General features: G+C 42.0%; 1 protein-coding gene across 1 annotated transcript in view; it reads left to right on the top strand.

The window, feature by feature from the left end:
- The window catches only part of DSCAM (DS cell adhesion molecule), a gene marked incomplete at both ends in the record, with an annotated part of 453,784 nt that overhangs the window by 270,842 nt on the left and 166,483 nt on the right, over positions 1 to 16,459 (top strand). The window contains 3 exons of the mRNA XM_084226422.1: positions 1,900 to 2,175; positions 5,801 to 6,097; positions 6,924 to 7,199. Coding sequence (XP_084082548.1) covers positions 1,900 to 2,175; positions 5,801 to 6,097; positions 6,924 to 7,199 — 849 coding nt within the window. The remainder of the gene's footprint in view (positions 1 to 1,899; positions 2,176 to 5,800; positions 6,098 to 6,923; positions 7,200 to 16,459) is intronic.

The raw sequence follows: 16,459 nt of genomic DNA, 5'->3' as shown, positions 1-16,459 counted from the left end.
AGACAGCTTGACTAGCAAACTGAAAAGGGAGAAGTTTGTGAGCAGTTCAGGCCGTAAAAATATCCTCACAAATAATTGCACATAATGTTTTTGGGCAAAATAAAACCGAGGTGAAAAATCTGCCATTCTCAAGTTATAACTGAGGAACTTTGGTTCTAAATGTATTCATCAAAATACTCATAAAAAAAGGAGTTGAATTCCATCTGTCTTGTATGATGCAAAGTCAAAACTTGCAAAGACATGATGTAATTGCAGTGCTGATGATACTCAAAGCATCCCCAGTGATGTCTGGTGATGTCTTTTTCCTAATGATTCTGCACTCAGACAGCCAGTGGAAATACTCTGGATCAGGCTGACAGGAAGTAAAAGCTGGGCAAAGAAAATTTACCCTCCTCTGCAATGGAGGATGTGGCTTGCTTGTGTCATCATGGCTGTGGGATATTAGTGATGCACTTAAGTGTGACTATTTTGAGTGTGACTGTTTTGTTTAACAGATTGTTGTCCTGTGTTCTCAGGTAGTCTGTTAAAAGAACACTCCCAAAAATATGTAATTAGAAAGCTAGAAAGTGCTCACCTCACTCTTCTTCTAGCCTTACTCTGTATATCTTTTAATATTAATAAAAACCTCTGGCTCTACCTCTCCTCTGTCCAGCTGAGAGCCTTGGAAGGATGCAAGCAGGAAATTCCACAAAGAAAATCTACAAAATTGAGTTTTCACCTGCACAACAGTCAGAGCTTTTGAAACCACTTCAAACTTCCTTAGCTTCTGTAGTGTTTTTATAGGAAATAGAGATAGTCAGTGACTTCAGCATGCAGCTGATCAATTATTGCTTTGGACCTTTGTCTGTAATCCAGAATGTCTGAGGCCACTTTTTGTTTTTTTCCAGGCCTCTGTTCCTGATTAATCAATATGGATTTATTCCAATTCTGATGTTATAAAATATTTACTAAAGTGAACAAGTTACTTTTCTTTTTTAAATGTGTTTGTGCACATGTGTGTCTATGCAAGCTACTAAAAGAAAAAAAGAGGATGGTCTGTATTTTGTGTCAGAGATAGCATCAGTGGTGGTAGCAATCCCTTATCTTTATAAGGAAGTCAAACCAATTTATACAAGGCATGAGATGAAATCTGTGCTCTGCAGTGCTGATAAATCCTAGGTGGCAAGATAAAGATTGTTTTCCTTGCATTTACATTTATGACTTTTCTTCAGCACTGTTCATCCTCTATTTTTGCCATGTAAAACTTGCATTCTCCTGTCCCACTGTTTCTTTAGGCCGACTTGAAAATATTGTAATCCTCCCACATCAAAGCAGAAAATCTGGCGAGCCCACACACTAAAACACTTCCACGTGGACATATCAGATGGGTATCCATGGGTGTACCTGCATTAACATCTTCCACTCTTGAAAGCTAATCTTGTAATTGGCGTTTATTGCACTTGTGCATATCAGGGAGTAGTTGGAAAAGTGTAAATTTGGCTCCTTTTGCCTGAAATTAAACCAGAAAATAAGTTTCAGGAATGCACTTAATGCACAAGATTCAAAGAACTGAACTAATGTGAAATAACCTCCTGCCCTCCCAAAACCTGTGCAGTGCCATGTTAAATGCCTCAGCACTAGTGGTGTTACTTGTAGGTCTAGTCCTACTGTTCACCTGTGCATGGGATTATGTGTTGAATTTGTTATCCCTGTAGATCTATTTTTTTTGTCATGGGTGTTGGTAGCAAAAAATGGGTTTTTTAGAGCAATACAGTTTTCTGGGGTTTTTTTTGGTGTTTTCTTTTAAGAAGAGTACGGCTGTGATTTTTATGGTGAGAGCTGATTCGTTACTTGCACACAAATGCACATTTATGATGAATAATCTCCGTTTCCCTTTCTCTCTTCAACCCAAACCTCCAGAACCGCTAAAAGCCACCATCAGCCCGCGCAAAGTCAAAAGCAGCGTCGGCAGCCAAGTGTCCTTGTCCTGCAGCGTGACGGGGACCGAGGACCAGGAGCTGTCCTGGTACCGCAACGGGGAAATCATCAACCCTGGCAACAACGTGCGCATCACCGGCGTCAACCGCGAGAACCTGATCATGGACGGCATGGCCAAGAGCGACGGCGGCGCCTACCAGTGCTTTGTGCGCAAGGACAAGATGTCAGCTCAAGACTACGTCCAGGTGGTGCTGGAAGGTCAGTCTCCACCTGCCTGGCAGCTCTGGTTTTCAAAATTGTGCACAAGCTGGGTTTGGGGCTGTTGTTTTAGAGGTGTGATGATTTAAAGGCCTGGAAATGAAGCAATGCGCTTTTGAGACAATATTCATAGAATCACTGGGTTGGGAGAGACCTTCAAGGCCATCGAGTCCAGCCCAGCCCCACCAGCTCAACTGAGCCCTGGCCCCCAGTGCCACATCCAGGCTTTGTTAAACACACCCAGGGATGGGCACTCCACCACCTCCCCGGGCAGCCATTCCAGAACTTTCTCACCCTTGCTGGAAAACCTTTTCCCTGCTCTCCAGCCTGTATTTCCCTTGGTGCAGCTCAGGCTGTGTGCTCTGGCTGTGTCAGTGCTGCTGCAGACAGAGCCCAGCCCAGCTGAGCACAGGCACCTTTCAGGAGCTGTGCAGGGCCATGAGGGCAGCCCTGAGTCTCCTTTTCTCCAGGCTGAGCACCCCCAGCTCCCTCAGGGCTCCTCTCAGGGTTTGTGTTCCCAGCCCCTCTCCAGCCCCGCTGTCCCCTCTGGATGCGCTCAAGCATCTCAACATCCTTCCCAAACTGAGGGGCCCAGAACTGGAATTAGTATTGGTATAGGAGGTAATCTATAATAAAAATAGGAAGGTAATAGGACCTGGTCTTTCATTGGAGGTCTCTAGGGGCAGATATGGAAAAATACCAACCCCACAAACGGTAAATACAGTTTTATAAATTTAGAAAATCAGCATAATTCACAGGAACTCCCAATTAGAACCTCAAGGAATGGGGTAATTCTCCCCCCCAGTTCCACCTCTTCTGGAGGCTCCCTTTTCTTGCTACTAGCTGTACTTTGTTTATGAGGAAGTGTCTTGGGAGGGTAGCTCATCCTTGGCTCCCAGGAAAAAGCAAGATAGGATTGAGGCCTTTGGGAATGTGTTTTGTCTTTCTCTCTATCAGAGTAGGAAAAGTACTGGAGTTAGCTAGGAACTGTGTAACTAAACAATAATGGTCTTCAGAGTTATGAATATATATGAAGAATATATAAAAGCAAAAATCATTTTGGCACCAGTGGAGTTTACAAAACACAGGGTACTCATGAAATGTCCATGGGGTTTATTGTGCCCTACTCATAAGCAAATGGAAAAATCAATTTGAAAAAAACAAAAATCCTTCCCAAGCAGGTCTCTGTTAAAAATCCAAACATTGCTTTTCTGGCAGGGTGTATTGGCTGACGGCTTGGAGATCATCTTAAATAACTGATACAATGTTCTACATGATAATGAAGTGAGGAAAGTCATCAATTTGCACAGAGGCATCTCTCTAATGAGGCTGTGGTGCAGGCACGGCATGGACACTATTTTTAGAGTCTCTGTAGAAGAAGAAGAGATTACCTGCCTGGACAGAGTTACCTCGGCAACCATCTCCCGTGACTAGGAAAGCCTAAAGAGCATATTGATAATCTATCATGGTGTCTGGAGAGTGCAGGTTATCAGAGAGCAGCAGCAGGGAAGATTTCAAAGACACTCAGGTCTCACTGGGAAAATAATGTCTGCTTTCATCTCAAAAAAAGCCTGTCACTTGAATTAAAAAAAGGGGGAAAAAAGAGGAGGAGGGGTGGCAGAGGTACATAGTGTGCACGCTCACAGATTTATTGGTCCTGTGTCAGCTCCCTTTCAGGAATAAAAGCTTTTTTTTTTTTTGTGTTGCTGCTGTTCTGTTTTCTGAGGGATGACAGTATCCAGTACACCACAAAGGACAGGAAAGGGAACGAGTCAGGAATGAAAATAAATAAATAAATTAGAAACTCTGACCCATAACCAATGGGACAGAAATGAAAGAGAGAGGGGGCAGAGGAAAAAAAAATGAAATCAGATAAAATAAAATGCTCTTCCAGAGATGCTGAGGCCTTTCAACATTCTGAGAATGCCAGTGCTTATCTTTTTACCCTGTGGCAAGCAAGGGAATTTTGCAGCCCTGTTTTTAAAATAATGTTTTCAAAGGAAAACAAACACACTGCATGACCACAGAAAGTACTTCCTAACTAATACCAGGGTGTCAGCACTCCTAAATGTTACCCCACTGAACTCTCTGCAGAGGTGGGTACTTAACCCTGCTCCCTGCTGACAAAGTTTCTGTGCCCACCTATTTTCTTTATTAATTTCCCTGGTACAGACTGAGTATTTTGGGAGACAGTTCACCAGACAAAGTGTTTGAATGCTCTCATTCAGAGAAATATTTATCTGTAGCACAAAATGACCACTGAAAGAAATTGGCATCACTACTGTTATTGGCAATCTGTATTCAGAAAAGCTTAATTTAACACTTTCCTAAATGGGGCACTGCACCTCAGGACTAAACTGCTGAGTGAAATAAACCTATGCAAGTTGTGCCTGGCTCTTGGCAACAGATTCATCTTTAACTTTCCAGGGAGCTAAAATCTACCAGGAGAAGCGGCTCTCCAAATGGGTTGAGGTTTTGCTGTGTGTCTTTTATAATGAACTCCATATGGTTTTAAAAGTTTTCTGAAGGAACACAGCAGTTCATAGAGATGCCTGATCCTATTCAAGTGTTTTTCCTACAGCAGAGCCACTACCAGGTTTCTCAGAAGATGTAAAAGAAACTTGCCATAAGCAAAGTGTAATTTAAATCCTCTACTGGCAGAATTTATTTCCCTCTCTCAATAATTAGGGTTACATCCTGGAAAACCATTGCTTGTGTTGCTTCTAAAAAAGATCTTGGCTCATGGGATACACTCCAGTGTCACTGTCATATTTTCTGGAAAAATCCCTTTACTCAAGATTTTCTCCTTGGAAGCTGAGAAGCCTCAGAGAAAAATGAAAACAATAATTATCTGATTTCCTTTTCCTGAAACTCAGCTGTTTGGACTTGAAACAACGAACAATTCTTTGCATGGTTTTTTGCATTTTCTATATTGTAAGCCTTGTTTTAGTGATATGATAGAAGTTGATGTTCTACAGGAAAAGAAACTCCTTGATCATTCCACGTCAGCACTTGACTGAGGTTTTGATTGGCAATGGATAAACCTCTCGAGACGTGTTTGTCCTCTCTTCTGCAAGGGCCCAGCAGAAGAATTAAAAACAGTCTTTTTTAAATTTTAATTATACAAAAAAAGGGTGAAATGTCACCATCATATTTTCTGGAAAAATCTCTTTGCCCAGGATTTTCTCCTGGGAAACTGAGAAGCCTCCGAGAAAAATGAAAACAATAATTATCTCATTTGCTTCTCCTGTGTTTTGCTGCTTTGGAATGGGCTTAGACATTGTTTACCAACAGGTGATTGTTCCATTGGATTCTGCTGTGAATTGTTTTGACTTAATGGCCAACTGGGGCCAAGCTGTGTCAGACTCTGAGGAGAGAGTCACAAGTTTTCATTATTATCTTTTTAGCTTTCTGTCTGCATCCTTTCTGTACTCTTTAGTATAGTTTAGTAGAGTATTCTTTACTATAATATAGATCATAAATAATAAATTAGCCTTCTAAGAACATGGACTCAGATTAATTCCTCCCTGCCACGGGGCACCCCACAAATTCGACACTCCAGGGTAGAGGGGACAAGCTTCAGACCACGTAAGCACTGTTTTCCTGCTTTTCTCTTCCTCGGCAGACGGAACTCCCAAAATCATCTCTGCCTTCAGCGAGAAAGTGGTGAGCCCAGGAGAGCCAGTGTCCCTGATGTGCAATGTCAAGGGGACTCCCCTGCCCACCATCACCTGGACACTGGATGAGGATCCCATCGTGAAGGACGGCAGCCACAGGATCAGCCAGATCATCACCTCCGAGGGCAACGTGGTCAGTTACCTGAACATCTCCAACACCCAGGTCCGGGACGGGGGCGTTTATCGCTGCACTGCCAACAACTCTGCGGGAGTCGTCCTGTACCAGGCTCGAATAAACGTAAGAGGTGCTTGTCAAATCAGCTCCTCAAAAAAAACACACATGACTCATTGTAGTGGAGAAGAAGATTGTTGCATGTGATGAGATTTTGGAATGCCAAAAACCGACTTACTGGTTTTGTTCTCTTCTTTTCTCCCCCCCCACCCCGCTCTCTTTTCCCACCCTGCCTCTCCAGCCCCATCTAGAAAGTGTATGGTATGGTTAAGTGTTGGAAGAACCCTTTGGCTTGTGTTCTTTAGTCTATCTTTTCCTATACTCATCTCTACTAGTTCACAGTCTCTTTGCTTTAGTCCTGCTGTGCATGTTTTGTTTTCCTTCTCCTTTCCTCCTTTACCTGTCCAACATCCATTGTAATTATTCATGTATACAGAACTTTAGCTTGAATTTCTGGCTCTACATGGCATAATACCCATCCTCATGGGTATATATATATATACTTTATTTACATAGCAAAAAAAAGCTAATTGTTTCAGTGTTCTCATGTGTAACAGGAGTCTAGCTCCATATCAGTGTTAGCATTTCACATTAATTAAATCACACTCAGCCTTTTAATTTGTAACACAGCAAAGATTTTATCAGGCAAGTGTTGGATAACACAAATATATACCCCCACATAATTAGCATGGATGCTGCAGGGTAAGGAAAAAGTAGAGCATACAGAGATTAGGGAAACTGCTTAAGTAGCTCTTAAAAGTAAAAATCTGTCAAATGCTAAGAAGCGTGGCGCGAGCCGCCTCCGTTAACATCTGTATATCCAGAAATAATTACACACATTCCCTCGAGCAAACGCGCCTTTAAATTGTCCTCAAGACAATTTTTCCTTGCCTTGGCAGGGCCAGCGAGCATCCGGCCCATGAAGAACATCACGGCCATCGCTGGGAGGGACACCTACATCCACTGCAGGGTCATTGGGTACCCCTACTACTCCATCAAGTGGTACAAGAACTCCAACCTGCTGCCCTTCAACCATCGCCAAGTGGCGTTCGAGAACAACGGCACGCTGAAGCTCTCGGACGTGCAGAAGGAGGTGGACGAGGGCGAGTACACCTGCAACGTCCTGGTCCAGCCCCAGCTGTCCACCAGCCAGAGCGTGCACGTGACAGTGAAAGGTGAGCACACCTGGGTTTTGTGTTGCTGGAATGGCTCCCCAGGTATTAAAGAGTTTTCTTTCCCAGCCCCGCGACCGAATAAGAAGTCGAGATTCCTCAGCTCTGGTTCTCAAGGTTGTTTGTTTTCTCTTATCTAATACATTCTTTTTCAGACCTGCTGGGGTCTGTCCAGCAGATTGGGCTGAGGCACACTGACCACCCATGGGGTGGTGTTAGTTTTTTATTCTAAAAACTACATGTACTTTATTTACAGTAATTTTCCAATACCTATCACCTGTGTTAGACAGTCTGTCTCTACTCTAAACCAATCCAGAAGTGCCTCCATCACAGCAGAACATGGAGGACAAGAAGAAGAAGGAGAAGGACAGGACACACCCAGATTCCTCCATCTTGCCTCCTGAACCCCCATTCTAAAACCCCAAAATTCCACTTTTTCACCCTGTGATAAATTCACTGTCATTCTACTCAAACCTTGTGGCTTGTAGCTCCTCACACAAAGTTGGTAATTGTTTCCATGGGTTAAAATAGAAGGCACAGGTGTATTTGATTCTGTGCCAAGGTCTCTGAGCCCCCTGCCAGGGTCTTGAGCCATCCAGGGCAGCCAGAGGAATGTCCTGGGTTCCAAGAGCTGGGAAAAGCAGAGCCCGGCTAATTGCCGGGTCGTTGGTGGAACTGCGCACGTAAGATTGTCCTGGCAGGCGGGTAACGAGCAGTTTGAGGAGGTTAATCCAGATTTGTGTTTATTTTTAATGATGACACAGAGCTAATCAGTCATTGTGTCTTGTTCTCTCCTGACTTTTACCCTCCTTGGCTCAGCTGGTCCTTGTTGTTGTTGCCTCGGAGTGGGGGCCTTGCAGCTCAAGTTTGCTAGGAGCACTTTTCGCTGCAACTAAATCAGGAAATTAATGGTTTGTCACACACATTCCACTGATGACTGTTTCTCTACTGGACAACAAAGTTCCAATTTTCATTAGCCAGTGACTTTCTGGCTTTTAAAACATGAGATGAGAATTTTAATGTCTGTACTTTTGCCACTAAGCAGAGACAGGAACTAAAAGCATTAACCTTGCTTTCCTCTTATTAAGTGATTATCTGAGTGCTCTTCATGCTTAGAAAGATAACATTGTAAATAAATGTGACTTGAAATTCTAATAGGATGCTTCAAATCTACTCAAATAGTCCAAAACAAGGATGTTCAGATGGCCCTGAAAGACTTCAGAAAGAGACAGAGAATAGGAATTTTTTACCATTGTATCCTGACTGTTCTGACATTGGCAATGTTCAGACCTATTCACGAGGATACAAAAGACAGAAAACCTGACTGCAGTAGCACCTAGTTGTGAGCAATGGGGCCACTAAATGCTGCACTTTATGTGAGCCTGTAGGAAGAATTGGAGTATAATTTCACTGTTTCTGAAGTTATTAGAAACTTTTCCTGGGTTGGTTTTTTGTGGGGTTTTTTGGGTGGTGTTTTGTTGTTGTTGTTTTGGGTTTTTTTGGGTTTTTTGTTTGTTTTTTGGTTTTGGTGGGTTTTTTGGGGGTTTTTTTTGGGTTTTGTTTGTTTGTTTGTTTTTTATTTTTTGGAGGCAGAGGAGAAGAAGGAAGAGAGGTTGAATCTTGTATCCATTCTCAGATAAAATGCAGAGAAGAATAAGGTTAAATGACTTTGTTACACACATCTGATCTCAACTTCCTTCTGCTCTGTTAGTTTTGCCCTTAGCAGTCTGGAGTGATGCAATTGCTATTTTTTTTTTCCAGGAGTTTAGGGGATTAGCTTCAAACCATGAGCAATTTGAACTCTGAAAGGCATGACATCTCCCACACCTGAGACCATCAGGGGCCTGGTCACAAGCTGTGGCATAAAAAGCCAACATCACCTTTTGTTTTCATGTGTGTTGGGCTTTGCTTGACATTACAATGATATAACAGATCTGTTGATAGAGTTTAGGAACTGAATGAGAAATCAGTCACTGCATTGCTGCTGCACTAAGAGGCCACCATGGAAATTCTGGTGGGGAAAAGCTGCCTCTTAAATTATATCATTTTTCAAATGACTGTCAAAATGAATGTGGCCAGACAAAACAAATCCAGCAGTCACAGGCATTGAGATCAAAACAAAACAGGTCACTGAGAACACTAACTGGTATCTCAAGTAAAATATTACTTTTTCTTCCATCAGGTAACAGTTTCCAACTTGACAATTCCTCCCCCAGAAAGCAGATTGCCAGCTCCAGCAATTTGGACTGAGCTGTAACTTTTGTCAATGATTTTACTTCCTTGATGGGGTTCTACCTCCCACTAGACCAGGTTGCTCCAAGGCTTGAAAAGACATTGTAATTTGAAAACAAGGTTAATAGCCTGGCTTCATCCACAAAGCCCAAAATGTCACAGGTGAGGTTTTTAGGTCAGACCTGAAGAGTTCTCAATGTTCTGCTGTTGTAGCTTGAGGTCAGCAGTGCCACAGCAGATTTTATCTAACATGCTAGTGGGGAGTCAAAAGTGGCCTGGTGCTTTAAAATATTATTAATGCATGTGTGTGTGTTCCCTTTTCATTTTACATATTCCAAACCTAATGGGATGAGTTTTTAAGCACTTCTATTTGATACCAAGAAAATACAAAATATGGCCCAGCTTGCATACTGGAAGTTAAAAGTACTCTAAAATATGACACTGTAAGGGGAGTTAAAATCAATGCTCAAATTTCCTTATTTACAGTTCAGCTTCTCCTACCATCAGTATAATTATTTTTTTCCTGAGGAACAGAGGGAGAATTGTTGTTCATCTTCAATACAAGTCCTTTGATTTGCTCTCAGTTCTGCTACAAGCTTTGGGGGTGACCTCAAACCATTCACCTGAAGGGTGACTCAGAATAGATGACACTGAATGAGCGTTTACTTAGTGGGTTTTTTCCTCTCCATGTTCTGTTTTGAGTACATAATAATTAATCTTCTCATAAGTTTATCATCTCTGTTGTATCAGAATGTCTCAGAAACAATGTGTTCATTTTCAAGAGCCACCTGGGTCACCAGGAAAATAGCAATAAGGCACCAACTGAACTCAAAAATATCCACACATTTTTTGGTATATTCCATTTCAGAAGCTCACAGCTTAATTTTTCCAATTCACCTGCCTTTATGTAGCATTTATATGTTCAAAGCTCTGCTCCCATTGAAATGAAGTTGCTCCTGAGAGTTCTGTTTTCTCCTTCAGAGCAGCCTTGTCACCCAGCTTAGCAGCCCCCTGGGAATAACAGATTTGAGTAATTTAATTAGCTTTATCTGACAGATCTGTGGCAAAGGTAAATGCAGAATTTGGCTCTATGGGACAGCATTTATCTGCATTAGGCAAACAACTGGTTTTTAGAGTTGGCAGCCCTCTGCCACATTTACTTTCCACTTTCCAAATCCTCCAGCATGTGAAGCATCCTGGTTCTGGCTGGGATAAAGGCTTGCTTAAAGCAGCATTTAAATAAAAACATGCAACACCATGAGCGTGCCATCAAATACAAGAGTGCTGTCCACTCTGCAGAGTATTTTGACACTTGCAAGCATCCAAATGAAAATTAAATCATCCTTCAGAAATCATTATAAGGTCACAGATAGGAGAGCAGATAAGAGAACATTTCTTGACAATAATTTTAAATGAACTCCTGGCTGCCAGAGAACCTGAGAGGGGCTTTCAGAGCCTTGCTGTGCATCCTCCCACCTGGCAGGCTCTGGGAAAGACAAAACTTGGGAGCTGGGCACTTCTGTGCTATTTGACCTTAGATCCTCTGCTTCTTTGCCCTGCTGATCAGAAGAATCAATGAGACACCACGTGAACTCTGTTATCCCATTTTTAGCAGTAACTGCTGCCCTCGTGTGCATAGCCACCTAAGCCAGAGGTCTGCAGGCTCCAATTAACTCTGTCCCACAGAAATTCCTGTCATTCCTGCCCTGCTGTCTCCCCCCAGCTCTTGCCTTCCCTTGTCTCTCCCAAAATCAGGATTTGGAAGGCAGCAGTGCCCTGAGCTGGCTGCTGGAGCTGAGTGCATGAGCTGGCAGGAGAAGGGGCAGGTTTCTGCTTGGCAGATTTAACTCCCATGGAACCGTGCCTGAGTCCTAACAGGGCTTGTTGCAAATCAAGCCAACTTGGCTTAATTTTTTTTTTTTTTTTTGGATTTAGACAAATGATTTGGCCAGTTCTCTAGTTCTGACAGAAAGCCATGCAAACTACCCACCCTGCAATGCACAAGGAACAGAGGGAGACCACAACTTCCTTACATACTTAATTTCTGTATTCCACACCTGCTGACCACTCACCCTTGCAACTGTAATAAAACCATGTTCCTTTGGCCTATGTCAGGTGTAATTTTATTTTTAGTTTTTTTTTGTTAAGTAAACTGAACTCCTTTTCACCTGCCTCCTGCAAAGTGGGAACAGCAGTTACAGCCATCATCAGAAATAATTGAGATTAGCCTTGCTAAGGATACTGCACACGTCCTTGCCAAGAACAGAATTATTCTCAGCAGCCCCAGTTTGTTGCTCTGTGTTCAGCCCAGCTCTCATGGTTTGCCAAAGACAGAGAACTGTTGGAGTCAGAGATCCTAAAGAGAACAATATTCTGTAGAAGATGCAGATTTTCTGTTCATTCCTTCTCACAATGACCTGTCCTCCTCAGTTTTCTCCAGCTCCTCCTTCCCTAAGTCCTGGCCCTTCTCCTCTGCGTTCCAAAATCAATCTGAACTCAAAGTGTTTACCATCTCAGCTCTCATTTCCACACTGCCTTGTTCTCAAGACTCAAAACTTTTCCCTTTGGATACCCCAACCTTTTTCCCAGCCTCCAGTTCCAGTCCTCTCTGCCATCCTTCAAGTTCAAGCACTGGAGTGACAAATCTGCCCTGATTTCTGAAATCTCACCAGACTGACTCAGCCACTGAAAGGTGGTGCTGGGATGTGCTCAGGGCTGCTTGGACTCTGTCCCTGCAAAAGGTCCCCTCCACAAGTGCTCAGGTGGGGGTTTTGTTTATTTATTGACTTGGTTTTGCTCAGAATGCAAAATTTGGGCATCATTATGATGACTTTTTATAGGTCTAGTAAAAACATCTGAGGCTGGTGCCATCCACCTGCATTTTAAATCCATGCTGCAAAATCTATGGGGCAGGTGGGACTACTCAGGTTCTCACAATACCTTTGTTTTGTTTTTTTCTGGTTTTATGGTAGAATTGATATTTACCATGCATCAGATTTCCAACTCTCCCATATTATTCTTGGAAATGGCCAAAGAATTGTAGCTGAAACCTTCCAGCTGAAATGACTCAGCCTGAGGCAGACACCTGGCCTGGAAAACTGCTACCCAAACAAAAGTCAAACTGCAAGCAAATGAAAATAGTCTTATCATGGGAAGTGTTGGCAAACAAAGAAAGAGGTTATACCTCACCCTACCTCTAATTTTCATATTTCTATTGAAAAAGAAAACCCAAAAAAACACATTAAAGTGGAAAGATATTAAAATAATAATAGCAGCATCTCTTTTACAGCATTTTAGTAGATCTCAGAGCTTTTAAGAACAGGAGTGAGTTATCATCTCCATTTTTTTATTATGTAATTTATAGTAATAGTTTTCCCAGCTACAGTAAAAGCCATCAGTAGTAAGTGATGATTTTCTTGTCATCAGCCTCATGGGACACATTCTCATGTAAACAGCCTGCTGCTATTCACACTTCTCCAACAGGAATTAATTGAAAAAGAAGCCCCTGAGAGGGAAGGGTACAGCATCATTAAAATAAAAAGTGTGGTGTTCAAAAGGACTGTTTCTGATCTTGTTGAGCTTATGTATTTCATTGATTCAGAAAGGTTCTTGTATGTAAAGTGAGCACCTCACCTGTTGTGAACCACAAAAAGGAATTGTACCAGCCTTGTTTCATGTTAGAATACAAGCAAACCAAACAGGGGCTACTTCTAAATAGCTTCATGTTTGCAACTCTTTGACTGAGTGCTCCTCATCTTTCCTGGGAAGTGTCTAGCTTTTTCTAATATCTGAACTACTGTTGGTGAATTTGCATTGCAGATCAGTTCAGGGAGGGTTGGTTTAGGTAGTGAAAAATATGCAGGCTACAAAAGGGAAAAAAAACATCATTGGAAATTTTTGCAGGGTTCTTGGGACCGTGGTGCATCCTGCCATCAATCAATCTGCTAATCTGTGCATGCTTCAGCCTGGAATTGTGGATTATGGCAAGTGGGGGTTCAGCTTCATGCACAAATCTCAGGTCTTATCTGTCCTACTGACTGACTGCAAATAGACTGAATCAGAAAAAAAACTTCTGGCCTTGATGTCTTTCAGATCTTTCTTTCATTACATCACTGTCTGCCTTTTTTCCACTCCCTCACACTATATGGTTTTGGATGCCTTCAAACTTGTCACAACTTCCTTGGGAAGAAATGCTCAGACCCCTCAAGGAATTTGTCATGTGCAGGAATCACACCAGGGCCCTGTGGTCAGAGTGGATGAGAAGGTGCCATTGTGCAAAACATCCTGGAAAATACACTTGGGAATTCTCCCCAGGTCACATCATGGGCATGGGGAGGAGTTTTGGGGGGCAAGCAGTGGCAGAGCCTGGTTTAAGGGAATGTGCTCTTTGATAGGGATGTCTCAAGTGTGTCTGACCTGCAGAAATTCCTGAAGATAAGACTGGAACAGGCTGATATTCTTGACAGGTCTCTGTAAATTTCTTTTGCCATTCAGCATGCAGCAGCTTAATGTTAGCTTTGCACTAAAATACCTGATTTAAATCTTTTAAAGTCTCACAAGTATCACCTGGATCTGTCTTACTTTGCACCAGTACACTTCTAATGTAACTCCTATAATGACTTCACCCCTGACACTGCAGAAATGGTCAGCCAAAAATGTCTGTTAAAGTTGTTTCACCACTATCCAGTATTCAAGGAATTAGTATCCACAAATCTAAAACTTTTCCCTTAAATCTAAATTGAACCTCCCTGGATTTGTGCACAGTCTTATATCTTCTATCTTTCAAACATAATTTATGTCTGTGATGGATGCATTTATTTGTGAATTATGCAAACAATGTGAAATGAACCTTAATACTTCAATAAGTGGCTCAGTTAAGGAGTTCAAGATGCTTTGCATACTATGTTTATCAAAAACTGGCCCTCTTCTCCCTTACAGTGCAGATTTGTTTATTTAAGGTTTGTAAGGTGTGTTCTTGCTCTTTTTCTGTGTTTATTTTGTCAATTATCTTTTGGCTCCAGTGATTTAGTTGGACTTTTCACAGCGATACCGGAAGACAAAAATCACTTTAGGTCAGGTAGGGGCTGAACAAGGGCAGCACCTCTGGAGCTCCCTGGTTCCAAAAGTGAGGTCTTTAATTAGGAAGCACTTCACCAATGAAGATATCAGCTTGTTGCATAGAAATACTCCTGCAGCTGCTGTCTTATCCCCACATCAAGGTTTCCTCTCTGACAAATAAACAGCAAATGCATCCCCTTGGGCAGGGAAGTGAACTCCCCACCATCCCAGCTTTGCAGGGTGTTTACACTTTTCTTCTCACAAAGGAGGCTGAAAGGAGAGGGTTCCATAGATGGATGAGACCTGACTTAAAAGCACTTTTGGTTCCCACCAAAAATTTTAAATTTTCAAGGCTCTCTCCTTTTGGAGAAGCTCCTACTACAGCATCAGGGAGCTAGTGAGTGTTAGATGGCAGGAAAGGAGAGTGGGGACTGTGATGGCCGTGAAAACCTAAAAACTGCTTGCCCATGGCTGGGGTTCGTGTAGAGACAAAATAATTTTGGCTTTTTCACTCCCAGTGCACGAAATCTGGGGTCACACAGCTGCCCTAAGAGCCTGCATAGCCTGGTGGCTGTGATTTTGCATCAGCCACAAATATTCCTTGCCAAAAGTATTTTGTATTGCAGACACAGCCCCTGCAAGAGTGCTGTGCAGGAAAACCCATCGGGGAGCTGTTCATAATGACAAAGCAGGGGATGACTCTCATTTTGAGAGCACCACGTTCAGCTGGCTGCTGCAGGGAGCAGGAGATCTGCAGGATGCTCTGAGTGAGTGAATCACCTCAGCAGCTCCTCCCAGCAAAAATCCCAGGGAACACAGGGCAAGGAATGAAGGATGCTCCTCTGCTAATGGGGAGCAGCGTGGAAAACCTCCTTGCCCTCTTTTCCAGCAGTCCCCCAGAGGTACAGAGGACCTTGCCAGGGCACAAAAACATCATTTAAATCTTCCTGTATTAGCACTAATGAGGCTGGCCCATGCTCCTCTTCTTAAATAGACACTTAATTCAAGCTCTCATCAATAAAGGATTCCCAGGACACAGCACTTGGTGGCATGAAGCAGAGATTTTCACTCTTCTGCCTGTTGTGGGGAGAGAAAGAAATATCCCTTCCCTGTACACAAGCACAAAGGCTATTCTCTCTCTGGTTAGGATGGAACAACTTCTATAAAAAACAGCATAACTTCATCAAAAAATCAAATGTAAGCTCTGAAATATGGTCAAACTAAAGCTATGTATAGGGAAGGAAAATACATAAACACACATTGAAGTGTTTTAAACAGATTTAAAATACATCTGTCCTAATGTAAATTTTCTCTGGAACAACTTATATATAAAATAGTGTAATTTCACCAAAAAAACCCATCAAATGCAAACTCTGAAATACAGTCAAGCTAAAGCTATGTATAGGGAAGGAACATAAACACAACTTGAAGTATTTTAAACAGGTTTTAAATACCTCTGTCCTACCATAAATTTTCTCTCTCAAAGTACTATATACCCCTCTTTTTTTTTTTTTAGTGATGTTTGGCAATGGTACAGCTTTAGTATAGGCAAAAACCTTCTCATGTTGGTTCATCAAGCTTGAAATTTTCTTCTATTGAGGATATATCTCTACTTTTGAGTGCAGATATTGATAGAGACAGAAAATTTTATATTTTACAAATTATTTGCCAGATATCATCATAATTTTTTAATAAGTGATTTTTTTTTTTGGTGGTTATTTCCTTCTTCAAATGAGCAGAAAGAAAGTTTATCTCCTATGATAGCTCATCAAAAACTTACTTTACCAATTTAAACTGGTGAATACCATAGCTGAAAAACATTCCTCAATGCTTCAAAGTTTTTGCAGGACTACTTACTTTCTTCTAAGTACTGATTTTTAAATTATACACTGGCTTTTAAAAAAAGCTCCTCATAAGGACTGCAAGCTGCTGCAGGTTGAATATACATTATATTTTATGGAGAAGAAATGTTG

The sequence above is a fragment of the Fringilla coelebs genome, assembly GCF_963513975.1.
Source record: "Fringilla coelebs genome assembly, chromosome: 2".
NCBI classification, from domain to species: domain Eukaryota; kingdom Metazoa; phylum Chordata; class Aves; order Passeriformes; family Fringillidae; genus Fringilla; species Fringilla coelebs.
Note: the sequence above shows the minus strand (reverse complement) of the source record. Positions and strands in the feature narration are given on the sequence as shown.